Source organism: Anomaloglossus baeobatrachus, chromosome 3, assembly GCF_048569485.1.
Source record: "Anomaloglossus baeobatrachus isolate aAnoBae1 chromosome 3, aAnoBae1.hap1, whole genome shotgun sequence".
NCBI lineage: Eukaryota > Metazoa > Chordata > Amphibia > Anura > Aromobatidae > Anomaloglossus > Anomaloglossus baeobatrachus.
The window spans coordinates 95,383,331-95,410,884 of record NC_134355.1 but is presented as its reverse complement, the minus strand read 5'-3'; the positions used below and the strand labels follow the sequence as shown (position 1 = coordinate 95,410,884).

The 27,554-nt window shown below is 48.1% G+C and overlaps 1 protein-coding gene across 1 annotated transcript in view; it reads right to left on the bottom strand.

Annotated features, from left to right (window-relative positions):
- TRMT6 (tRNA methyltransferase 6 non-catalytic subunit) overlaps positions 1–27,554 on the bottom strand; it is an 81,835-nt gene that overhangs the window by 42,858 nt on the left and 11,423 nt on the right. The window contains exons 2-4 of the mRNA XM_075339313.1: positions 25,285–25,409; positions 22,740–22,849; positions 4,560–4,651 (exon numbers count right to left, since the gene is read on the bottom strand). Coding sequence (XP_075195428.1) covers positions 4,560–4,651; positions 22,740–22,849; positions 25,285–25,409 — 327 coding nt within the window. The remainder of the gene's footprint in view (positions 1–4,559; positions 4,652–22,739; positions 22,850–25,284; positions 25,410–27,554) is intronic.

Genomic DNA, 27,554 nt, shown 5'->3' with positions numbered 1-27,554 from the left:
TCCTGGGGTCTAGTTAGGCCCAGGTGACACCTAAAGAAAGAAAGGATCCCAGGGCCACGGAAGGGCATATTGGCTCGTGGCCTGTTCCACTGGAAGATCGGGTGGAGGAATCTGGCTGCATTCGAGGACGGTCCCCAGACAGAGGGAAGAAAGACAATTCCTCAAAAGTAACACCGAAGGCCTGGGGTGGTTGCAAGCGCCGAGGGCCACAACCTGCCACGGATCCCCTGTGAAGGGGGAAAGATACAACTGCGGTTAGCTCTCTTTGTTCAGACCCTGTGGTGGAGGCCAAGACCAGCACAGCTACAACGTTCAAGGCTAGGAAGTCAGTCAGGAAAGAGACACAAAGAGGGGTGCACTGGTACTGGCCCTTGAACTACCTGGGATTGGCGGAGGTCCCTGACAGTGAATCCCAGCATACTGTGGGCAACCGGTTTGCTGCAGCAACTGAAACAGTGAGTAAAACACCTTAGCTGCCATCATATCAGTCCCGGAAGTCCCTTCCAGCAGCTGCGGCTCCATAGCTGCAAATTACCACAGGTGGCGTCACGAATCTTATATAAACTTTAACACTATCATCACCCCCAATACCGCCACAATAACTGACCCCACCAGGGCCACGGAATCGGGTCCCGCCACCGCTGACTACCCCTGACTAGTCTGGCCCGACACCGAGTCACCTAAGGCCCTGAGGTTGGCGAGTCAGAAGGAAAGAGGTCGGAAAAAGGAGGGGCAAAAAAGGGAAAGGCGGTGATGGAAAAGGTATCGAAGAAGTAAAAGAAAAAGAATAATAAAAAGGTTAAGAAGGAGAAGAAGGGGGTATAAGTTGGTATAATCAATCTTCCTAATTAAAGAAGTTAGGTTTTTTAAGTTCACAGGAATAAATAACAGAAGGTAATTTTGCTAGTAAAGGCGGTAGAAGATAACTCCTCTATATCAGAACAACTGGGGCCACAGGAGTTTTCAAGGAAATGGATTAAGGATATTTTCGATCTTTTCAGTTCTGGAGCATATGTTGAGAAAGGTTGTATGTACACATGGGCATAAGAGGCACATGTGATCACTAAAGTAGTTGAGCTTATATTTTTAGGAGATGGTGAATTTTCTTAAAGGGTTTTTCTTAAAATGTAAAGGTGTTATACTACGCTGAAAAATGAGTCCTATGTAAAAGATCTTGGAAAAAATAATATACTTCTCTATACTTCTCAAATAGAATTTTATATTACAGAAATGTAGCCTACTTCTACATCAGGCAAAGCTATGTACCAGATCACTGGTCTTCTAATTTGATTCTAACCGCATATTTGTCCCCCAGCAGCTTCTCCTGCTGTGACAGAAGGGTGGAACAAGCGCAGTCGCAGGAGTTACAACTGTGCCCAAGGGTTCAAGGGGTCCACGGATCCATGGCTGCAATTAGGGCATGAGAACTATGACTGAGGTATGGAGCCTCGTAAAGAGGGGGGCCCAGTGTAGTTACTTAGCTTTATTAAGCCCCGGGCCCCCCTTTTCACCATGTCCTGTTCACAGCCACAGCAGAGGGGCCGTGTCGCTTCCGCCACATGATTAATTTGCATGCAAAGCCCTGTGGCAGAAGCTAGGTCAGTGGAACTGAGCAAGGCGTCTGTGCGTCATCAAGACCCAGAGTGATGAGGTCATCACTATGCAACCTCATCACACTGCTGCAGATAACAGTGAGCCGCGGAGGTGGTGATGACACTGCGTCCGGCTGGGAAAGGTTGGCGCTCCGTGAGCTAATATTGCCGGAGGTGGTGAGGGGTCCCGCCATCACCAGTCCCCGTCTTGCTTCAGCTGGATGCGCGGCGGAAGTCGGACATCCAGCTGAAATGCATCGCGGCTCAGAGAGGACGCCGGGCTACATGTGAGTAAAATGTTTTTTTTTTTATTCTTTTTGCGGCAAACAAACATACCAGGAGGGAGACCTATACACAAGAAAGAGGATATATCTATCTAGAAGAGAACACAAGCCAGTATGGGGATATACATACCAGAATGTGCCCAGGATGGGACATACATAACAGTATGGGGGCAAATAAACCAGGATAGGGACATATATACCAGAATGTGCCCAGGACGAGGATATACATACCAGAATGTGCCCAGGATGGGACATACATAACAGTATGGGGACAAATAAACCAGGATAGGGACATATATACCAGAATGTGCCCAGGACGAGGATATACATACCAGAATGTGCCCAGGATGGGACATACATAACAGTATGGGGACAAATAAACCAGGATAGGGACATATATACCAGAATGTGCCCAGGACGAGGATATACATACCAGAATGTGCCCAGGATGGGACATACATAACAGTATGGGGGCAAATAAACCAGGATAGGGACATATATACCAGAATGTGCCCAGGACGAGGATATACATACCAGAATGTGCCCAGGATGGGACATACATAACAGTATGGGGGCAAATAAACCAGGATAGGGACATATATACCAGAATGTGCCCAGGACGAGGATATACATACCAGAATGTGCCCAGGATGGGACATACATAACAGTATGGGGACAAATAAACCAGGATAGGGACATATATACCAGGAGGAGGACATATATGCTAGGAAGGGGACAAACCAGGATGTGGATATATATAAATATACCAGAATGTGCCCAGGAGGTGACATACATACCAGGAAGGACCCAGGATGGGGACATATATACCAGGGTGGGGCCCAGGGGAGGAACATAAATACCAGAAGGGGGACAGTATATAACAGGATGGGGGACAGTATATACCAGAATGGGGGACAGTATATAGCAGGAGGGGGGGCATATATACTAGGAGGGGGGGGACGGGACATATTTACCAGGAAGTTGCCTAGGATGTGGGACATTAACCAAGATGGGGGACATATTTCCCACAAAAGGGCACAAGAAGGGGGGGGGGGAGGGGACTACATAATGGGGGGTAGTGCAACTCTTATATCTTTGTAGGATTTGGAACACTTAATGCATACATACATATACATACTGTAAATCTGACTAACATGCAGGGATGGGGGGCCCGGTTCAAATTTTGCACCGGGGCCCATCAAACTCTAGTTTTGCCACTGGTGATTGAATATTACAGATATAATCTGTGCATGCTCTGACATTCAGCAGACAGCAGAGATGTCATAGTGTTCATATGATGCAAGCACACAGCATTGTTCTATGCAGCAGGCTGAGAACGCGCAGTGATCTGTGACTCCTAGCTTGTACCCACACAAACTAAAGAAGTGATCATTGCGTGCTCTTGGCCACAGTACAGACAGACTGCAGCATAGAAAAACACTGTGTGGCTGCAGCATATGAATGCTCTCACTGGCACATAGTCATGAGTGCAGCTTGCAATGTTCACTGGCCTGCTGAGCACCAACCTGACCTACTGGGGTCATGTGAAGGATATGTGCGTTCACCGTCTTCCTACATGCATGCTCGGTCACATTCCTGCATGTCTGGTCACAGCAGGAGACAAGTGATAGTGGAAGAAATGTACGGATATAAGCAATTAGAAGACCAGTGATAAGGCTAATGAAAGGGAACATGTCAAGTCAAAACCACTATTACCCTGTAGATATTTGGTTAATCTGCAGGTTAATAGCATCCTAAAACTGCCTGTGCAATGCACTAAAAGCAAGGCTACCGGGAGCAGATTGACTTACCTCCTCCAGCAGCCTCTGGCTTTCAGTCACCACTCTGTACATAGTGAATAGTGGCTTTAGCTGTGCCCCATCACTGACAGCCGGCTATATACTGATGCAGATCTGGCTGTCAGTCAATGATGGGGCATGGTTACAGCCGCCACTCACTATGTACAGAGCAGTGACTGATACTGCTCCGGGCGCTCCTTTAAGACTGAAAGTCGAAGGCTGCTGGGAGAAAAAGTAAATTTCCTCCATGTAGCTGTGCTTTCAGTGTGACGGCTACACAGCTTCAGAACGTTATTAATCTGCATGTAAACAGTATTTTTTCACATGACAGGTTACGATTAAGTATGCGTTATGCATAACCACAATTGCAAAAATGTTGGGACGCCATGTAAAAAGCAAAGAAAACAAAGAGTGCAAGGATTTGTAAATCTCATTATATTTCTGCATGCAGGACTTTTCTCATTCTAAAAACAAAACAGCTAATAAAAGGCAGACGGCCCCCTCATAAATCAATGGAACCCCTCTGCTTTCAGTTGTGACGGACTGCACAGGATCTGAATACCATTTATCTCTTTTAAATGGAAAAGGTAAATGGACACGTGAATGTAATACTGCAGCTGAAGGGGAACAGCGTGGATAAGCTGCAGATGATGGAGGGGATGTGCTTCTAAGAGGTACCCCATGTAAATCGCATTCTGGCAACAAAAAGGGGGGAGCCAGCACTGCTTGAGAATGGCATGCAAACAATTAGAAGTGAAAATTCACATATTATTTCAACTGTAACGAGATTTTTAGCAAATAATTGATCAATTCTTTGAGCCACCCCTGCCACTTCACGGCAAATCGCATTCTGTCACCACCGATATAGATGACAAATAACTTACTTTTTCTTCTTTTTCTTTATATACTTTTCTTGTGCAAATTCTGTCTTGTCACGAAATGTCGTACTGTTCTCTATAAGCTGCTGGACAATTTCCTATAGGAAACACATAATTACACTATAAAACAAGAATAAATATTAAAAACATCAGTGCATCAAGTACCTGGAATAAAACTAACAAATGCTCGGGGAGGTAATTATAGTTTTGTTTCAGTCCGGGGAAGCGAGCGGAGGCGTCACCGGCGCTAATATTTATAGCATACTATAGTGCGATGCAGCGCAGGACGGGATGATGCTCTACCAATGCAGATTCCCTGGGGTCCTTCACTATTTACATTCACGCCATTTTTATTGAAAAGCTTTATTTCTTCAGGATCCGGCACATATTCGCCACAGTGTCATTAAATGAGGATGTAGACAGCACCGCCGCTGACAGCACACAATAGAAGATCGCTATAGTCACACTTCATTTATGTCAGCGAGTGACTGCTGGAAGTCAGCGAGTCAATTAACCTTTTGTCTTTACAAGGGTAACAGTTATCAGAATGCTTCACGCCTGGACAGAGAGACAAAGCGAGAAGTTTGCTTTAAAGAACCACAAAAAAAAGACAACGGCTGATGAACCCTCCAGAGGTTCACAGTAAGAAGTCATTGGCTTAAAGGGTTAATCTCAATGTGGAACTGTACCACCTATACGCTGCATAAATACAAACCTGACTGGTGGGGTCCAACTGCTGAGCCCTCCACACTCAGAAAGGGGTTCGGGAATACCAATGGTAATTAAGCCATGGTTGTGCTTGTGTGCTACCTCTACCATCATTAACTATGGTGCATCTAGAGCCAGAGGACAGTCTCCCTGCGGTCAGACTTTCACCAATCTCAAAGTTATCACCTATTTGCTAAATAAGTGATTCAATTATTCCCAAAAAATAAATTTAAGTTGATGCGAATTAATCCACACGACCTGGTCCATCAGCCACATCAGTAATCTGTAGCCACTGGATGGAAACCAGAGAACAGTCTCTTACCTGAGGGCATCAGAGGCTCTGCTTTTGATTAGTCGGATTGATAAGACATCATTGTCGCAGTGTGACAAACACATGACGCCACGACAGATTGCTGTGTGTAAGTGCCCAGGCCTCTCTGTAAAAAAAGACCTCCATTATACTCACCAAGGGGGCGGTTGGGTCCGATGAGCGTCTCTGGTTTTACTCCGGCGCCATTATCTTGTGCGGTCGCTGTCCTTCCTCCTTCCCATGTGGACGACGGGTCCTACGTCATCCACACAGAAGGCACCACTGCGCTCCTGTGCATTTCTTTCTGCCCTGCTGAGGGCAGATCAAAGTATTGTACTGCGCATACACTGATGGTATTTGACCTTTCGTTGCGCCTGCGCATTACAGTACTTTGCTCTGCCCTCAGCAGGGCAGAGAAAAGTGCGCATGCGCAGGAGCGCAATGGAGGCCTCTGTGTGTTTGACGCAGGATGTGTCATCCATACGGAGCAGGAAAGGAGGATGGCGACTGGACAAGATAGAAAAGACGCCGGACCGAGAGCAGCAACACTCATCGGACCGGACCGCCCCGCAGGTGAGTATAATAGAGGTCTTTTTTATGTTCTACAGAGCGGCCTGGGCTCTTATATACAGTATTCTAGAGTGCTATAAATAAGAGCTTCACTAGTGGAGGCCGCAGCTTATAGGGGCCAAATTTGTTGAAGGTTTCCCTTTATTCTAGTTAATAAACTAAATATTAAAATAAATGCTGTTTAATCAGCCGACAACTGACAGAAAATAGAGATTTGTTCTATTAAGCAAAAACGCAATATAGACAGAAGCTCATTATATGAATAAATTATATATATATTATATATATATATATATATATATATATATATATATATATATATATATATATATATATATATATATATATATATATATATATATATATATATATATATATATATATATATAGATGGGAAGTATCAAAGCAGAACGGGCTAATGGGTCACTAGTGGAGAGAATCACGAATCTGACGTTCCCTAGAAGAAATCACAGCTAACACGAGTTGTTCCCGGAAGAATTGTTTTCTTTGTCGCTCCATTGGGAGACCCAGACAATTGGGTGTATAGCTATTGCCTCTGGAGGCCACACAAAGTATTACACTTAAAAGTGTAAGGCCCCTCCCCTTCTGGCTATACACCCCCAGTGGGATCACTGGCTCACCAGTTTTGTGCTTTGTGCGAAGGAGGCAACACATCCACGCATAGCTCCACTTTTTAGTCAGCAGCAGCTGCTGACTATGTCGGATGGAAGAAAAGAGGGCCCATACTAAGGGCTCCCAGCATGCTCCCTTCTCACCCCACTGTATGTCGGAGGTGTTTGTAAGGTTGAGGTACCCATTGCGGGTACGGCGGCAGGAGCCCACATGCTGATTCCTTCCCCATCCCTTTTTACAGGGCTCTGGGTGAAGTGGGATTTACCGGTCTCCAGGCACTGAGACCGTGCTCCATCTACAGCCCCTGGAGAAGATGCTGGATGGAGCGGAGTACATCAGGGACATGGCCCTGCTTCCTCAAGGTACTCTGTGTCCCCGTGCATTTGGCGCTCACACCGCAGCATGCTGGGTGTTGTAGTGCGCCGGGGGACATCAGCGCTGCGGCGCCTGTGCCATGGCCTCATTCAGCTTCGCTGAAGCAGGCTTACTTATGGGAATTGGTCGCGCCGGCCGCTGGGACTGCGGCGCGGCTGGCACTTGTAGTGCGCCGGGGACTTCAGCGCGGCCTGCGCTTTTACGGCGGCCGCGCTGATAACTAGAGTCCCCGGCTTTTGCGGCCTGCTTCCGTTCGTTCCCGCCCCCAGACCTGCCAGTCAGGAGAGGGGCGGGACGCTGGCCACTTCTAAGAATCGGTCGAGCCGGCCGCTGGCAGCGGCGCGGCTGGCACTTGTGGTGCGCCGGGGACTTCAGCGCGGCCCGCGCTTTTACGGCGGCCGCGCTGATAACTAGAGTCCCCGGTTTTTGCGGCCTGCTTCCGTTCGTTCCCGCCCCCAGACCTGCCAGTCAGGAGAGGGGCGGGACGCTGGCCACTTCTAGGACTCGGTCGCGCCGGCCGCTGGGACTGCGGCGCGGCTGGCACTTGTGGTGCGCCGGGGACTTCAGCGCGGCCCGCGCTTTTACGGCGGCCGCGCTGTTAACTCGAGTCCCCGGCTTCTGGGCCTAGTCTCCCTTCGTTACCGCCCACAGCCCTGACAGTCAGGGTAGGGGCGTGACGCTGCATAGCACAGCAGCGCTGAGAGCTGGAGTATGTTTTGCATACTCCACCCCTCTCACTGTGTGCACTGTGAATCCGGATTCCCGCACTTTCTCAGGCACGCCCACGGCTTCCTTCTCTAGATGAGGACGGTGTCTGCAGTATTTACTGACAGTTTTTCTGAGACTATGGCTATGATACTAGAAGCCTAGCAGTCCGGACATGTCTCTCACAAGGGCACTGTTGAATCATTGATCCATGGCCCCCCTCAGTGTGAATAACTAACAGCTCCGGGAATGTCACACGCATCCCAGAGTCACGGCTCTGCACGGACGTCAGTCCCAGACAGCCTAAGCGGGCTCACTATGAGCGGCCTCGGTTTCATCAGGGTCCTAGCAGAAGGACTCGCTGTGTAATGAGGCGGAAGTAGCGGCTCAGGATTCTGATCCTGAGACCGCTCTCAATCTGGATACACCTGCTCGTGACGCCATAGTAAATAATCTTATAGCGTCCATCTATAGAATGTGGGTTATTTCTCACAGCTCCTCCAGTGGAGGAGTCAGCTTCACGTATTTTTCTGGACCACTCTGCCTTCAGAGAGGCAGTCCAGGAACACCACGCTTATCCAGATATGCGCTTCTCCAAACGGCTTAGGATACACGTTATCCCTGTCCCCTGACTTGGTCAAGGACTGGACCCAGTGTCCCGAGCGGCATCCTCCAATCTCCAGGCTTGTAGCTAGATCCATAGTTGCAGTGGGAGATGGAACTGCAAACTCAAAGATGCCACTGACAGACAGATGGATACATCAACCACCAAGGAAGAACGCGCAACCGGCAAGCCTTCCAGGAAGTCCGGCAGGTTCTGATGTGGGTGGAAGACACGGCATCCACCATATCCACAATTCACACCCCAAGTGTGGAAACTAGGAAGCTGACTTCCTAAGTCGCTGAGGTGTGGCCGAAAGAGTATGGTCTCCTCACCCGGACGGGTTTCAGGAGATCTGGCGCCGCTGACAGAGGCCGGACGTCGATCTAATGGCGTCACGGCACAACAACAATGTGCCAGCTTCATGGCACGGTTTCACAATCATCGAGCTCTGGCGGCAAACGCCTTAGTTCAGCATTGGTCGCAGTTCCAGCTACCTTAGGTGCCACCTCTGGCATTGTTGCCCAGAGTACTGCGCTAGATCAAGACCGACTGCGGCCGCGCCATCCTCGTCGCTACAAATTGGCCGAGGATGTTGTGGTACTCGGTTCTGTGGTGCCTCACGGTAGGCTAACCGGGGGCACTACCAGACCAATCAGACTGGCTGTCTCAAGGGCCATTCTTCCATTTGAATTCTACGGCCCTCAACCGGTTGGTGTGGCATTGAGTCCTGGAACCTAGTGTCGTCAGGATTACCTCAGGACGTGGTTGCCACCATGAGACAGGCTAGCATACCAACGTCCGCCAAGATTGACCACAGGACGTGGAAGATGTTCTTATCTCGGTGCTCGGCGCAGGGTGTTTCTCCCTGGCCGGTTGCATCGTCTATGTTTCCTTCCTTCCTGCAATCTAGGTAGGAAAATGGGTTGTCGCTCAGTTCCCTTTAGGGACAAGTCTCAGCGCTATCTGTATTTTTTCAGAAACGACGACTTCCTCAGGTACGCACGTTCCTACGGGGAGTTTGTCTTCTCAGCACTCCGTACAAGCGGCCGTTAGAGCCCTGAGATCTGAACAAGGTTCTAATTGCTCTCCAGATGCCGCCTTTCGAGCCTTTGAAGGATGTCTCCCTTCCCGCTTTTCACGGGAAGTGGCCTTCTAGTAACGGTCTCGTCTCTTAGGAGAGTTTCCGAGCTAACAACGCTCTCATACAAACTCCCTTCCTGGTCCTTCACCAGGACAGGGTAGTTCTGCGTCCGGTTCCGGGATTTCTCCCTAAGGTGGTATCCCACTTTCATATCAATCAGGATATCACCTCACCTTCTTTGTGTCCTCGTCCAGTCCATCAATTTCAGAAAGATTTGCATCTGTTGGTTCTGGTGAGAGCACTCAGGTTCTACTTCCCGCATGGCGCTCCTGCGCCACCCGGATGCACTCTTTGTCCTTGTCGCTGGTCGGCGTAAACAGTCGCAAGCTTCCAAATCCACCCTTGCTCGGGGGATCGAGGATACAATTTTTGAAACCTACAGTTCTACTGGGCTTCTGGTTCTCTCAAGGCCGAAGGCCCATTCTACCAGAGCCGTGGGTGCATCCTGGGCATTACGGCACCAGGCTACGGCTCAGCAGGTGTGTCAGGCACCCACCTGGTCGAGTCTACTTACTTTTACCAGGCATTATCAGATGCATACCTACGCTTCGGCAGACGCCAGCCTAGGTAGATAAGTCATTCAGGCGGCGGTTGGCCACCTGTAGGAGAGGGCCGTTTGACGGCCCTATCATGAGGTATTCTTTTACCCACCCAGGGATTGCTTTTGGACATCCCAATTGTCTGGGTCTCCCAATGGAGCGACAAAGAAGAAGGGAATTTTGTTTACTTACCGTAAATTCCTTTTCTTCTAGCTCCAATTGGGAGACCCAGCACCCGCCCTGTTTTCTCTGGGTTTTTCTGTTTTTTCGGGTACACATGTTGTTCATGTGGTATGGTTCAGTTCTCCGATGTTTCCTCGGATTGAATTGGTCTTTAAACCAGTTATTGGCTTTCCTCCTTCTTGCTTTGGCACTAAAACTGGTGAGCCAGTGATCCCACTGGGGGTGTATAGCCAGAAGGGGAGGGGCCTTACACTTTTAAGTGTAATACTTTGTGTGGCCTCCAGAGGCAATAGCTATACACCCAATTGTCTGGGTCTCCCAATTGGAGCTAGAAGAAAAGGAATTTACGGTAAGTAAACAAAATTCCCTTCTCTGCTGACAAATCATCAGACTGTAGCCCATGTAAGAATGAACATATATAACATATTCATTTACTTTTACTTAGGCTATACCGTATATTTGGAGCCATCATATTCCACAGTGCTTTGTAGACATTATCACTTTATAATGTATATATCAGAAAAAAGTGTAAATTCACAACATCATTCCAACTATACTATAATACAAAATGAGATTTTTAGCAAACAATTGATCAATTTTTTGAGCCACCCCTGCCACGTCACAGCAAATCTCATTAGGGAGGTCTACTCAATATTTTATATTTTCATTGTGCCATGCAGCCTCCTAATTACGTTAAAGGCAGAACCATATTGAAGCAACACATTTACCTGTAACATTTCAGAACCGCTTCCAGGTTGCAAAGAGAGCCAACTGCGAATAATGACAGCCCAGGTCCCAGCATGTGCAGCAGATGCCATACACACCAGGACAATGTCAGAACTGGCCTTCACAGTGCCCGACCAGCAGCCATGAATAAAGGCTGAGCAGGCCCAAGTAAATAGTGCTTAATTAATAAAGCCTGTGGAAAAGAATGAGGTGGCTGAATGAGAACAGCTACCAAAATTAATTTTGACAGAAACAGAAGGAATTTGCAAACCACAACAGATGTGCACGGCATGATGGGGGTCAACCACCAGACCAATAAATAACAGAAAAAAAAGAAGAGGAAAGCCAGCACTGCCTGAAAATGGCATGCAACATTTTAAAAACATGTTGTTAATGTAATTGGGAGGCCGCATGGCACAATTAAAATATAAAATATAGAGTAGGACCCCCCCTGTTGAGATTTGCTGTGATGTGGCAGCGGTGGCTCAAAAAAGTGATCAATGGTTTGCTAAAAATCTCATTTTGCATTATAGTACAGTTGGAATGAGTTTGTGAATTTACACTTTTTATTTGTTGCATGCCATTTTCAAGCAGTGCTGGCTTTTTCTGAGATATTATACATATACACATTTATGTGAAATAAAATAAAATATATATTTTTTTTTTTTTTTATTTTATTTTTTTTTTTTCACACACACACACCTATGTCATGGATTTTGGAATCCGCAGCATGCAAGCTCATATATAAATACCTAATTCATACTGGTTCTTATCACAGATTTCATTAAATCTTTTTAATATACATATTGATAAAACGAGCGGCCGTCCTGGACCTCTAGTTGTATTTCTATAGTGTATTACCAATACAGCACTTAAAAGTCCTTTAACCCCTTCAACCCCAGCCTGTTGTCACCCTCCTAACCCGGACAATTTTTAAAATTCGGATTAGAGTCACTTTAAGAGTTAATAACTCTTGAACACTTCAATGATCCCAGTGATTCTGAGATTTTTTATTTGTGATCTATTGTACTTCAGGATAGTGGTACATTTAGGACAATTAATTTTGTGTTTATTGGTGAAAATGCAGAAAATTTGGTTTGCAATATTCAAACTTTGATTTTTTTATGCTCTTAAACCAGAAAGTTATGTATATATACACAAAATAGTTAATAAATAACATTTCCCACATGTCAAATGTGCAAAAAAACAAACCAAGAAATAATCTATAGGTGAGAAATTATCCTATAAACATCAATTATCACCTGTACCTGGTGACAATATATCATTGCTGGGGTGTGTGGGTGGGATGGGCGGTAGGCGGTCCGACTGTCAATGACAAGACCAGGGTTCCCGTACCCCAGTTGTATTAGCTGTCTATAGTGATGGCCGTACAAGCACACCACTTCATCTCATTGGAGAAAGATACCAGTTGTTACTCGTGATTGTCCCATTGATCATACAATTATCACCTATACTATGCATAGGGACTACACATTGTTGATCGGACAACCCCACTATATTGCGGTAGTGGGCTCAGAAGAATCACTCCTTTTTGGGGAGTTTTTAGTCCCGGGAGCATTTTTTGCAGCCTTTTGATTTTTTTTGGAGCAGATTTTACTTGAAAAAAATGATCAAAACGAGGCAAAAAAAATTGCTAAAAAATGCTAATATGATCAGCAAAGATTTGTCGTTCAACTGTATAGGAAGAGAATACCAAATGTTTTTGAGAATTTTGGTGCAGATCTGCAAAATAGAAATAAACTGACACCTTAATGCCTAAAGTCTCTTCCTTTGTTAGGGATACTTTGCATGCTGTGACATGCTAGCGATGCCGAGCGCGATAGTTCCCGCCCCCGTCGCACATGCGATATCTTGTGTTAGCTGCCGTAGCGAACATTATTGCTACGGCAGCTGCACACGCACTTACCTGCCCTGCGACGTCGCTCTGGCCGGCGACCCGCCTCCTTCCTAAGGGGGCGGGTCGTGCGGCATCACAGCGACGTCACATGGCAGGCGGCCAATAGAAGTGGAGGGGCGGAGATGAGCGGGATGTAAACATCCCGCCCACCTCCTTCCTTCCACATAGTTGGTGGAGGCAGGTAAGGAGATGTTCCTCGCTCCTGCGGCTTCACACACAGCGATTTGTGCTGCCGCAGGAACGAAGAACAACATTGTATCTCCTATTGGTGCGACATTATGAAAATGTCCGACGCTACACAGATCACCGATTTACGACGCTTTGCAATCATTTAATCGGCGCATCTAGGCTTTACACGTTGCGACGTCATTACCGGCGCCGGATGTGCGTCACTTTCGATTTGACCCGGACGATATCGCAGTAGCTTTGTCGCAACGTGCAAAGTACCCCTAAGGGGTTTATACAGATCTTCCCAAGACAAAACACTAACTGTGACGTAAGTAACACAAATGTAACGCACGGCTCATGGCAGTCTGTCTGAAACATAAGGAAACTAGTGACAGACAGACAAGGTATCGCTGATCTCTGCAGTTACATAGGAAAGGCAGCCTATTTGCAGAGCAGAATAAAATAAATAAAAAAAGATAACAATGGTAAGACGATGAATCTTCATCACAACTTTATAAAATCCATTGTGTACCTGACCATTTCTGGACGTACAGGGGCATCTTTTAAGATGAAGAGTCTTAAAGCATTTTTCCAGCTACACAGATGATTAAATTATTGCACTGCCTATCAAAAATTAAGGAATGTCATCATTTAATTGATGTTAAAATTCTGCTCTGTTCCCGAGCTGTCAGATGTGGTGATGATGTACTAATGTAAAAAAAAAACCCTGTCTGGAACACCAATGTGTGTGAATTAGGTGCTAGCTTAAAGAAGGGAATTTTGTTTACTTACCGTAAATTCCTTTTCTTCTAGCTCCAATTGGGAGACCCAGACAGTGGGTGTATAGCTACTGCCCTCTGGAGGCCGCACAAAGAACTACACTTAAAAGTGTAAGGCCCCTCCCCTTCTGGCTATACACCCTCCCGTAGGAGTACAGATTCCTCAGTTTTAGTACCAAAGCAAGAAGGAGGAAAGCCAATAACAGTTTCAAAAACAAATTCAATCCGATAACACGATCGGAGAACTTAAGAAACAACATGAACAACATGTGCACCCGAAAAACGAAACCCTAAGAACAAATAGGGCGGGTGCTGGGTCTCCCAATTGGAGCTAGAAGAAAAGGAATTTACGGTAAGTAAACAAAATTCCCTTCTTCTTTTTCGCTCCTAATTGGGAGACCCAGACAGTGGGACGTCCAAAAGCAGTCCCTGGGTGGGTAAAAAGATACCACATGAACGGGCTGTCAGACAGCCTCTTCCTACAGGTGGGCCACCGCCGCCTGAAGGACCTGTCTACCTAGGCTGGCATCTGCCGAAGCGTAGGTATGCACTTGATAGTGTTTGGTAAACGTGTGCAGACTCGACCAGGTAGCCGCTTGGCACACTTGCTGAGCCGTAGCCTGATGCCGCAATGCCCAGGACGCACCCACGGCTCTGGTAGAATGGGCCTTCAGTCCAGATGGAATCGGAAGCCCAGCAGAACGGTATGTGTGAAGAATTGGTTCCTTGATCCACCGCGCCAGGGTGGATTTGGAAGCTTGCGATCCCTTATGCTGACCAGCGACTAGGACAAAGAGCGCATCAGAACGGCGTAGAGCCGCCGTGCGAGAAATGTAAATCCTGAGTGCTCTCACCAGGTCCAACAGATGTAAACCCTTTTCAAATTGGTGAACTGGATGCGGACACAAAGATGGTAAAGTGATATCCTGATTGAGATGAAAGGAAGAAACCACCTTGGGAGAAAACTCTGGAATTGGACGCAGTACTACCTTGTCTTGGTGAAACACCAGGAAGGGAGATTTGCAAGATAACGCCGCTAGCTCGGACACTCTTCGAAGAGACGTGACCGCCACAAGAAAAACTACCTTTTGTGAAAGCCGAGAAAGGGGAACCTCTTTCAAAGGCTCGAAAGGCGGCTTCTGGAGAGCAATGAGAACCTTGTTCAGATCCCAGGGTTCCAATGGCCGTCTGTAAGGAGGAACGATATGACAAACTCCTTGGAGAAACGTGCGTACTTTAGAAAGCTGTGCCAAGCGCTTCTGAAAGAATACGGATAGCGCGGAGACTTGACCCTTAAGAGAGCTAAGCGACAAACCTTTTTCCAACCCAGACTGCAGGAAGGAAAGAAAAATTGGCAATGCAAATGGCCAGGGAGAAAACCCTTGAGCCAAGCACCACGCTAAGAATATCTTCCACGTTCTGTGATAGATCTTAGCTGAGGATGGTTTTCTAGCCTGTCTCATTGTGGCAACAACTTCATGAGATAAACCTGAGGCCGCTAGGATCCAGGACTCAATGGCCACACAGTCAGGTTCAGGGCCGCAGAATTCAGATGGAAAAACGGCCCTTGAGACAGCAAATCTGGACGGTCTGGTAGTGTCCACGGTTGGCCTACCGTGAGATGCCACAGATCCGGGTACCACGACCTTCTTGGCCAATCTGGAGCGACGAGTATGGCTCGATGGCAGTCGGACCTGATTTTCCGGAGAACTCTGGGTAACAATGCTAGAGGTGGGAACACATAGGGGGAGTCGGAATTGCGACCAATCCTGAACCAAGGCGTCTGCCGCCAGTGCTCGGTGATCGTGAGACCGTGCCATGAAAACTGGGACCTTGTTGTTGTGTCGTGACGCCATCAGATCGACGTCCGGCGTCCCCCAGCGGCAACAGATCTGCTGAAACACGTCCGGGTGAAGGGACCATTCTCCTGCGTCCATGCCCTGGCGACTGAGAAAGTCTGCTTCCCAGTTTTCCACGCCTGGGATGTGAACTGCGGATATGGTGGACGCTCTGCTTTCCACCCACGTCAAAATCCGTTGGACTTCTTGAAAAGCTTGGCGACTGCGTGTTCCCCCTTGGTGGTTGATGTACGCCACCGCCGTGGAATTGTCCGACTGAATCCGAATCTGCTTGCCTTCCAGCCATTGTTGGAAGGCTCGCAGGGCAAGATAGATTGCTCTGATTTCCAGAACATTGATCTGCAGGGTGGACTCTTCCAGAGTCCACATCCCCTGAGCCCTGTGGTGGAGATACACCGCTCCCCACCCTGATAGGCTCGCATCCGTCGTGACCACTGCCCAGGACGGGGGAAGGAACGACTTTCCCTGTGACAATGAGGTGGGGAGAAGCCACCAACGCAGAGAGTCCTTGGCAGTCTGAGAGAGGGAGACAGTCCTGTCGAGGGACGTCGATTTCCCGTCCCATTGGCGTAGAATGTCCCATTGTAGAGGGCGCAGATGAAACTGCGCGAACGGGACTGCCTCCATTGCTGCTACCATCTTTCCTAGGAAATGCATGAGGCGCCTCAGTGAGTGCGACTGGCTCTGAAGGAGAGATTGCACTCCAGTCCGTAGCGAGCACTGCTTGTCCAGTGGAAGCTTCACTATCGCTGAGAGAGTATGAAACTCCATGCCAAGATAAGTCAGAGATTGGGTCGGGGTTAGATGAGACTTTGGAAAGTTGATAATCCACCCGAAACTCTGGAGAGTGTCTAGTGCCACCTTCAGACTGTGTTGGCATGCCTCTTGAGAGGGTGCCTTTATAAGCAGGTCGTCTAGATACGGGATGACCGAGTGACCCTGCGAGTGCAGAACAGCTACTACTGCTGCCATGACCTTGGTGAAGACCCGGGGGGCTGTTGCCAGACCGAAAGGTAACGCTACGAACTGCAGGTGTTCGTCGTGTATGACGAAGCGTAGGAAACGCTGATGCTCTGGTGCGATCGGCACGTGGAGATACGCATCTTTGATATCTATTGATGCTAGAAAATCTCCTTGAGACATTGAGGCTATGACGGAGCGTAGGGATTCCATCCGGAACCTCCTGACTTTTACGTGTCTGTTGAGCAACTTTAGATCCAGGACGGGCCGATACGATCCGTCCTTTTTTGGGACCACAAACAGATTGGAGTAAAAACCGTGACCTTGTTCCTGAAGAGGGACGGAGGTCACCACTCCTTCCGCCTTTAGAGCAGCCACCGCCTGCAACAGAGCATCGGCTCGGTCTGGTGGTGGAGAAGTTCTGAAGAAACGAGTTGGCGGACGAGAACTGAACTCTATCCTGTACCCGTGAGACAGAATATCCCTCACCCAACGGTCTTTGACGTGTGACAGCCAGATGTCGCCAAAGTGGGAAAGCCTCCCACCGACCGCGGGTGTGGGAATCGGAGACCGCAAGTCAGGAGGACGCCGTCTTGGCAACGGTTCCTCCGGCTGTCCTTTTTGGGCGTGACTGAGACCTCCAAGAATCTGAGCGTCTCTGGTCTTTTTGAGTCTTTTTTGACGAGGCAAACTGGGACCTGCCCGGTCCTCGAAAGGACCGATAACCAGACTGACCCTTCCTCTGTTGGGGTCTGTTTTGTCTGTGTTGCGGTAAGGATGAGTCCTTACCCTTGGAGTGTTTGATGATTTCATCCAAACGCTCTCCAAACAATCGGTCACGAGAAAAAGGCAAATTGGTTAAGCACTTCTTGGAATGAGAATCTGCTTTCCAATGTCTCAACCACAGGGCCCTACGCAAAACAACGGAGTTGGCTGACGCCACTGCCGTGCGGCTTGTAGCGTCAAGAACAGCATTAATCGCGTACGACGCGAATGCCGCCATTTGCGAGGTCAATGGTGCTACCTGCGGGGCAAATGCACGTGTGACGGAGTCAACTCGCGCAAGCCCGGCTGAGATAGCTTGGAGTGCCCATACGGCTGCAAAAGAAGGCGCTAATGACGCTCCAATCGCTTCATAGATGGATTTCAGCCAGAGCTCCATCTGCCTGTCAGTGGCATCTTTAAGTGCCGCTCCATCTTCAACTGCAACCAAGGATCTAGCTGCAAGCCTGGAAATTGGAGGATCCACTTTTGGACACTGGGTCCAACCCTTGACCACCTCAGGGGGAAAAGGATAGCGTGTATCTTTAAGCCGTTTAGGAAAACGCCTTTCAGGATAAGCGTGGGGTTTCTGGATTGCGTCTCTAAAGTCAGCGTGGTCCAGAAAAGTGCTTAAAGTACGCTTAGGGTATCTGAAATGGATTCTCTCGTGCTGCGAAGCTGACTCCTCCACAAGAGGAGCTGGTGGGGAAATATTTAACATCTTATTGATGTTAAATATAAGATCATTAACTATGGCGTCACCATCTGGTGTATCTAGATTGAGAGCGGTCCCAGGATCAGAATCCTGATCAGTTACGTCCGCCTCATCACCCATAGATTCATCTCGCTGGGATCCTGACCATTGAGATGAATGTGAAGGCCCGTCATAGCGAGCCCGCTTAGGCTGCCCGGGGCCATCGTCCGAGTCAGAGTCTTCACCCTGAGGTGTATATGCCCGTCCCGGAGCTTGGAGCTGAGGGGGACCAGGGGGCAATGATTGCACAGTGTCCGTGGCCTGAAGTACAGGCCTAGCTCGCAATGTGTCAAGAATTTGTGACATAGTGAGAGACATTCTGTCAGCAAAAGCTGCAAACTCAGTTCCTGTCACCTGGACAGCATTCACAGGTGGTACACCCTGGGTCACGTCCAGCAGAGGTCCCGACTGTGCAAGCGCCGCAGGGGCCGAGCACTGCACACAATGGGGGTCCGTGGAGCCTGCCGGTAGAAAAGTCCCACATGCGGTGCAGGAAGCATATAATGTCTGTGCCTTGGCACCCTTGCGTTTTACGGACGACATGCTGCTGGCTCTCTGCAATGTGAGAGAGTCTATAGCCAAAGGGCGACCAGCGCTATGCAATACAAAGTATTTGTAGAAACAAAATACTAAGAATACTACTGGCACAAGAGGGGGTGAGCCCTGAGGGCTGCTTACCGCCCGCTGAATAGCGGGTAAGAGGCTGCAGAATTCCTTGTCTGGGTCTCCCCGGCTCCCCTCTGCAGCTCAGTGTGTCAGCAGGAATGGCTGCCGGCGTCTGTGGAGAGGGGCGGTCCGTGGGAGTTCCCAAACAAAAGTGCGGGAAACAGTGTCCCCTCTGTGCCGATTGTGAGGGCTGGAGTATGTAAAAACGACTCCAGCCCTCAGCGCTGATGCACTGGCCAGCGTCCCGCCCCTCTCCTGACTGGCAGGTCTGGGGGCGGGAACGAACGGAAGCAGGCCGCAAAAGCCGGGGACTCGAGTTATCAGCGCGGCCGCCGTAAAAGCGCGGGCCGCGCTGAAGTCCCCGGCGCACCACAAGTGCCAGCCGCGCCGCAGTCCCAGCGGCCGGCATGACCGATTCCTAGACGTGGCCAGCGTCCCGCCCCTCTCCTGACTGGCAGGTCCGGGGGCGGGAACGAACGGAAGCAGGCCGCAAAAGCCGGGGACTCGAGTTATCAGCGCGGCCGCCGTAAAAGCGCGGGCCGCGCTGAAGTCCCCGGCGCACCACAAGTGCCAGCCGCGCCGCAGTCCCAGCGGCCGGCGCGACCGATTCCTAGAAGTGTGCCTGCTTCAGCGAAGCTGAATGAGGCCATGGCACAAGCGCCGTAGCGCTGATGTCCCCCGGCGCACTACAACACCCAGCATGCTGCGGTGTGAGCGCCAAATGCACGGGGACACAGAGTACCTTGAGGAAGCAGGGCCATGTCCCTGATGTACTCCGCTCCATCCAGCATCTTCTCCAGGGGCTGTAGATGGAGCACGGTCTCAGTGCCTGGAGACCAGTAAATCCCACTTCACCCAGAGCCCTGTAACAAGGGATGGGGAAGGAATCAGCATGTGGGCTCCTGCCGCCGTACCCGCAATGGGTACCTCAACCTTACAAACACCTCCGACATACAGTGGGGTGAGAAGGGAGCATGCTGGGAGCCCTGTTTATGGGCCCTCTTTTCTTCCATCCGACATAGTCAGCAGCTGCTGCTGACTAAAAACAATGGAGCTATGCGTGCGTGTCTGACCTCCTTGCGCACAAAGCTAAAACTGAGGAATCTGTACTCCTACGGGAGGGTGTATAGCCAGAAGGGGAGGGGCCTTACACTTTTGAGTGTAGTTCTTTGTGCGGCCTCCAGAGGGCAGTAGCTATACACCCACTGTCTGGGTCTCCCAATTAGGAGCGAAAAAGAAAAACACATAACTATAGTAAAGTGAAAAAGCTGCACACTAAACACTATATTATAAGGAAATATAGATAAAGCATAACCGCTATAGGAATATTAGAACAATGAAAAATACATTTGGCTAACTGGAAAATTGCATAACTGCTAAGGGTGTTTGAAATAGAAAAGATATATAGCAAATGTATTGATCAACGCAATTGTGCCCGAAATACCACGACAAGGTAATCTCTTATTATTCGGGAACCTAACTGTAAATGCATCTCTATATGTGACTTAAAATCTGCAGGTCTGGGCAGATAGGCTCCTGGCTATATACTGTGCTGGCCAAAAGTATTGGCACCCCTGCAATTCTGTCAGATAATACTCAGTTTCTTCTTGAAAATAATTGCAATCACAAATTCTTTGGTATTATTATCTTCATTTATTTTGCTTGCAATGAAAAAACACAAAAGAGAATGAAACAAAAAAAATCAAATCATTGATCATTTCACACAAAATTCCAAAAATGGGCCAGACAAAAGTATTGGCACCCTTAGCCTAATACTTGGTTGCACAACCTTTAGCCAAAATAACTGCGAAGAACCGCTTCCGGTAACCATCAATGAGTTTCTTACAATGCTCTGCTGGAATTTTAGACCATTCTTTTTGGCAAACTGTTCCAGGTCCCTGAGATTTGAAGGGCGCCTTCTCCAAACTGCCATTTTGAGATCTCTCCACAGGTGTTCTATGGGGTTCAGGTCTGGACTCTTTGCTGGCCACTTTAGTAGTCTCCAGTGCTTTCTATCAAACCATTTTCTAGTGCTTTTTGAAGTGTGTTTTGGGTCATTGTCCTGCTGGAAGATCCATGACCTCTGAGGGAGACCCAGCTTTCTTACACTGGGCCCTACATTATGCTGCAAAATTTGTTGGTAGTCTTCATAGTGCCATGCACACAGTCAAGCAGTCCAGTGCAGAGGCAGCAAAGCAACTCCAAAACATTAGGGAACCTCCGCCATGTTTGACTGTAGGGACCGTGTTCTTTTCTTTAAATGTCTCTTTTTTTTCCTTTAAACTCTATGTTGATGGCTTTTCCCAAAAAGCTCTACTTTTGTCTCATATGACCAGAGGACATTCTTCAAAAACGTTTTAGGCTTTCTCAGGTAAGTTTTGGCAAACTCCAGCCTGGCTTTCTTTCTTTTCTCCATGCTCAATGTGGTACACACAAGGACACAGGACAGAGGTTGAGTCAACTTTAATCCATGTCAGCTGGCTGCAAGTGTGATTTAGTTATTGCCAACACCTGTTAGGTGCCACAGGTAAGTTACAGGTGCTGTTAATTACACAAATTAGAGAAGCATCACATGATTTGTGCCAATACTTTTGTCCACCCCCTTTTTTATGTTTGGTGTGGAATTATATCCAATTTGGCTTTATGACAATTTTTTTTTTTTTTCATTGAAGACAAATTAAATGAAGATAATACCAAAGAATGTGTGATTGCAATCATTTTCAAGAAGAAACTGAGTATTATCTGACAGAATTGCAGGGGTGCCAATACTTTTGGCCAGCACTGTAGAGTGGTGAACAGAGCATAGCAGAGCCTATGTGACTTCTAACTCCTTACTTCCTGCTACAAAGCAGAGAGAACAGAGATTCCCTGTGTGTGCTGAGACTTCCAGTGTCCTGTGAACCATGATGTCATGGGGGTGTGGCCTGTGAACCATGATGTCATGGGGGTGTGGCCTGTGAACCATGATGTCATGGGGGTGTGGCCTGTGAACCATGATGTCATGGGGATGTGGCCTGTGAACCATGATGTCATGGGTGTGTGGCCTGTGAACCATGATGTCATGGGGTGTGGTCTGTGAACCATGGCAAGTTTAAAGTGACTGGTGATGTGCACAGAGATGGAAAGCAGGAAGAGAACACTGCAGGCTCCGCATGGAACAAGGAATCTGATCCGCTTATGACTTTGGCCAGAAAGCATGATGCAGGGCATTACAGAGTGCTAATTATATTATAATACATGAAATGAGTCATTGCTTCCCTACAGCCCTATTTAACATTATTGTCTGTAACAATACTGACTGCAGGAGAGGGTCAGGATAGCACATAAAGCATAAAGAGCATGTTAGGAGGGAGAAACTAAATGTAACAATCTATCCATCTTGAGACTGAGTAGGAGTTTCAAGATGGTGCTCTGTAAGTGGAGGGGGTGAGCGCAAAGGGTGGTAGGGTGTGAGCTGTGAGACAGAACCAGCTCTACCCTTTGGGATCTGTAATCTAGATGTAGAGAGGAACAGCTGGAAGAACGTACAGGATGTAAACATTAATTAAGGATAGTTGCAGGGGAGCTAAAAAACAAAAGTAAAGGTAACAGCGTGGTATGGCGGTTCAGTACAGGAACAATTGTTTTTTTTTATTTTAGTTTTTTTGAGCCCATAAAGCAGCTTTGCAGCACAATTTCTAACAATATGCAGATGACATATATATATATTTGTTACGTTACACAAGTAAAGGTAGGTTCATGCCACAAGTTCCACAATTGACATAATAAATGAGGTCACTACTAGCAGATGTGAATGTATGGAAGGGTTTCGCACCCTTAGACTAACCTGGCCTTTAATGCCTTTTTCTTTCAAAGCCTCGATGTCTTCGCGAGTTAGCTTCTGGGATTTGCCATCATCAACTATGTTACGGTTGTCAGCACCTGCTTCCTTAGGCTCTAAAAGAAAAAGGAAAATGAATATTTAAACCAAGAAAATGAGAAGCACATGTATAATTTACGGATATTTTTGCTTCTAGCACTCGGTATTTCACTGAGAAAGGCTTGAGCGTCTGTACATGTACTGAGGAGAAGGAAGACAAATCCATCACAAATGTTGCACTGGTTAGAAATAACTAAACTCATTTTCGCTTTAGTTAAATTCCAAATAGCTTACAATACGGTAAAATTCGATAATAGTGAAACAGCGGCGCTCTAAGCAGCTCTAAAGCAGTTTGCAGGTTTGGATGATTCACAGTCCATAGTTTAAAGGGAACCTGTCATCAGAAATTTGGCTTTCAACCTAAATGTTTCCCCCTCTGCAGCTCGTGGGCTGCATTCTAGTAAGGTTTCTATACTTTTTGTGCCCCCTTTTAAACCAAAATAAATACTTTATAAAACTGTACCTTTCGGTTTGAAAATCTTGTAAATCGTGCATGGGGGCGGGCCGTGTGGCGTCCGTTGCTGTCCCTTACACCGTCCCCCATGCTCCAAATCATCCCTCAGGACGCCGCCCACTGCGCCCGAGGTCCTGTGCACGCCGGGACACCTAGTGACGTGGTCGCACGCACAAGAGTATAGGCGGCGCTGTGATTGCATCGCAAGTGCGCGCCCATACTCTCGTGGCCACGATCTCACGTCGCTCAGATCCTCTGCGCTTCTCCTGTAGTGGCCTGCTCTGCTCCTCCCATCTATTTCCTGCTGCAGGGTACGATGGGAAGGAGGTGACGTCGGGTCGGCGCAGAACGCTGGAGGCAGTGGGGAAAGGTCGGGCATGAGAGTATGGGGGCGGCTTGATACTGAGCAGGCGCAGTGCAAAAAACCGCATCCGGCCGTTCAATAGGCTTGTATTGTAAATTGCGCCGGATCCGGCGCGATGCAGTTTTCTTGCCGCACAAAAAACGTGCCAGGCAACGTTCCATCCGGCCGCAGCATGGGCTAAATATGCTGCATCCGCAGCTGCGGAACGGACAACACATTCCCTCTCCAATCCGGAGTTGTAAATTAGTTACAATGGCAGCTGGCGGCTTGACGAAGCTTCCATAGCTGTCATCTTGGTACACTTCTTACACCATTACATGAGCAATCAGATTGTCTATTTCTTTGTGCCCTCTCTCCAAGCTACACAAACTAATTAGAAAGCTGCTTAAGGCCTATTGCACACGTCCATGCATTTAACACACATAAGATGGTTCGTGGGGTAGGTCAGTATATGTGTCCATGTTCTCCGTGTGACATCTGGATAGTACACGGACAGCATGAACTTAACAACTTACCTGTCTCTGGCGCTGCTGTTGCTTTTCTGGGTCTGCAGTCAGTGCAGTGAATATTCAGGAGCATAATGAGAGGGCCCGGAAGAAAGTGTTACAACAGTGCTGGAGACAGGAAAGTATAATTTTATTTATTTATTTTTTTTTAAGTGACGTATTTTCCTCGGTATGTGTCACATCAGTGTGCAGTCCGTGTGACACCGGTGCTGCTGGCAGAAAATGCACATATTGCTGTGTGGAGCACAAGGACACATGGTCCATGTCAAAACACGCACACGTGCGCAAATCCATTGATTTTAATGAGTCTATGTGTGTCCGTGTCTCCAGTACATGAGAAAACAGACATGACACGTACTAGAGATAAGGATGTGTGAAGGAGCCCTAAAGGCTGCTTTACACGCGTCAATTTCTCATGCGATCGCATGTGCGATCGTACCCGCCCCCATCGTTTGTGCGGCATGGGCAATTTTTTGCCAGTGTCGCACAAAGTCATAAACCCCCGTCACACGTACTTACCTTCCAAACGACCTCGCTGTGGGCAGCGAACATCCACTTCCTGAAGGGGGAGGGACGTTCGGCGTCACAGCGACGTCACACAGTGGCCGGCCAATAGAAGCGAAGGGGCGGAGATGAGCGGGACGTAACATCCCGCCCACCTCCTTCCTTCCGCATTGCCGATGGCGGCAGGTAAGCTGCAGTTCATCGTTCCCGGGATGTCACACGGAGCGACGTGTGCTGCCTCGGGAACAATGAACAACCGGCGCCCAGAAGGATGTCCGATTTTTAGGAAATGAGCGACGTGTCAACGAGCAACGATAAGGTAAGTATTTTTGCTCGATCACAGACGCTCGTAGCTGTCACACGCTACGATATGTCAAATGATGCCGGATGTGCGTCACTATCGACGTGACCCCGATGACATATCGTCAGATATATCATAGCGTGTAACGGGGCCTTTAGAGACACCGACTCCCCTGATAAGATGGATATAGATAACCCCCATAAAGGTGGGGGGCCAAAAGATTAGTGGGTGTCAGACACCTCGTGTTGATTACTATGGGGGGGAACAATAATATATCAGTCTGATAGATCTATAGAGACTGATCAAGCAAGAAAAAGCCATACCTGCCGATGCTACAACATTACTCTTCATCTGAAGATTTCCGCCTCCGGTTATCTCAAACATCGTGCCGTAATTTTTACCAATGGCGTTATCAAGGTAGATCCATTGTTTTTCAAATATTACTTTCCTGTTGGATAAAAGAAAAAAAAAGTATTAGTAAGAAGAAAGGCGATTAAGAAAGCTATCCATGTTCCACAATGAAAAGGTCACCGTTGCATGTTGGGAGTGCTCAGACTTAAGTCCAACAGGAAAACAATGAGCATGAAATGTACAGATTGTCGCCACAGCCAGGTATTAAAGTTAAGAATATCTTCTTCTTTATTCTGGCTTTTTGAGCTGGAAACGCGTCACAATGTTTGATATTCTGAGGCTCCACTTTTTTTTTTTTTAACTTAGGGGTACTTTGCACGCTGCGACATCGCTACTGCGATATCGTCGGGGTCAAATCGAAAGTGCCGCACATCCGATGCCGGTAACGACGTCGCAACATGTAACGCCTAGATGCGCCGATAAATAATCGCAAAAGTGTCGTAAATCGGTGATCTGTGCAGTGTCGGTCATTTTCATAATGTCGCACCAATAGGAGATACAATGTTGTTCCTCCTTCCTGCGGCAGCACACATCGCTGTGTGTGAAGCTGCAGGAGCGAGGAACTTCTCCTACCTGCCTCCACCGGCTATGCGGAAGGAAGGAGGTGGGTGGGATGTTTACGTCCCGCTCATCTCCGCCCCTCCGCTTCTATTGGCCGCCTGCCGTGTGACATCGCACGACCCGCCCCCTTAGGAAGGGGGCGGGTCGCCGGCCAGACCGATGTCGCAGGGCAGGTAAGTGCGTGTGAAGCTGCCGTAGCGATAATGTTCGCTACGGCATCTATCACAAGATATCGCATGTGCGACGGGGGGTGGGGACTATCGCGCTCGGCATCACTAGTATCGGCTAGCGATGTCGCAACGTGCAAAGTACCCCTTATATTTGAATAAAGAAGAAGATATTTTAAACTTTAATACTTGGATGTGCCAACAATTTGTACTTTTGAGAATAAAGAACAATTTAGCAATCCCATCCGACTAGAAAACCATCAGAAACAAGGAAAGATACATGGATTGTGTTGGCTCATGTACTCATCATATTGTCAATCTGGAGATTAACTAAAGAGTAATTCAAGAGTAACGTATTATTTTTTTCACAATCTTGTCCAGTATGGAGAGTTATGAAACTTTGCAAATCGCGTTATTAGGCTGGAGTCACACTGACTAAGACTTGCACAAGGGCATTGTCAGAAAGTCTCACATGGCACTATTAGTAAATAAATATTAGTAAATGCTGCAGCTCAGATCTGCAATATTTTCCTCAGACCGAATCAGACTAAGAAAAAAAAAAAAAAATGCAACATGCGTAGATTGTTGGAGAGTCTCATCACATGCACCCATACAAGTCTATGGCTGCGAGTGAAATAAGTGCAGTGCTATATATACACGCAGAGGCAGACAGTGGAGGAGATGGAGAACTCGCTTTCTCCCTCTTCTCTGCACCTGTGAGCTGACTGCAAGATCAGATCGCAGTTTTATGACACTCGTAGCAGAGCCTGAGCCGAGGGTCCTTAGCATATGGCATCCGATGCTATACGCGAGTGGGGGCGAGGCCTTAGCCTGGGAATTGCAGTATGTATATGGACTGTGAAACACGTTCGTGAAAACCTAGTCTTGGGCTTCTTTAACACGTCCGTAAAAAACGTTCTTGTTTTTCACAGCTGTGTTGAAGGCACTCATTGCCCATCCATGTGTTGCGGGCGGGGGACAGACCGCGGCAGGGGGGCAGCTCGAGATGCTCGGATCCGGGGTCGTTGCAGTGGCTCGAGGGGAAGCCAGACCCGGGGTCTGAGCATTTGTCTGTCGCCCACAAGTTAAAAATGGGTTAAAAGCGTATAAGGAAGGTTTGTCAGTGACGCCACCCGTGGTGTGCGGTGATTTTAGTGGCACCGCCGCTGCAGATTGTGCCCAGGCCTCATGGAGTGGGGCAGCTGGATGTTATCCCCTCCATGGGTAGGGGAGGTGTTGACCCGGGACCCCAATACAGGTGGGATGGTGTGACGGAGTGCAGGCTGCAGGGTTGGACCGGATGGTACTGGTGTACTCACAGTTCCTGAAATAACTTGACACAGAGTCCAGATGGTAAACCAAATCACAAGCAGCCGGTAGCCTCCAGAGGGGGGGTGTTCAGATCCCACACGCCAGTATTGTAGAACAGGAGCCCTTCCACTTGCACTTTGTGT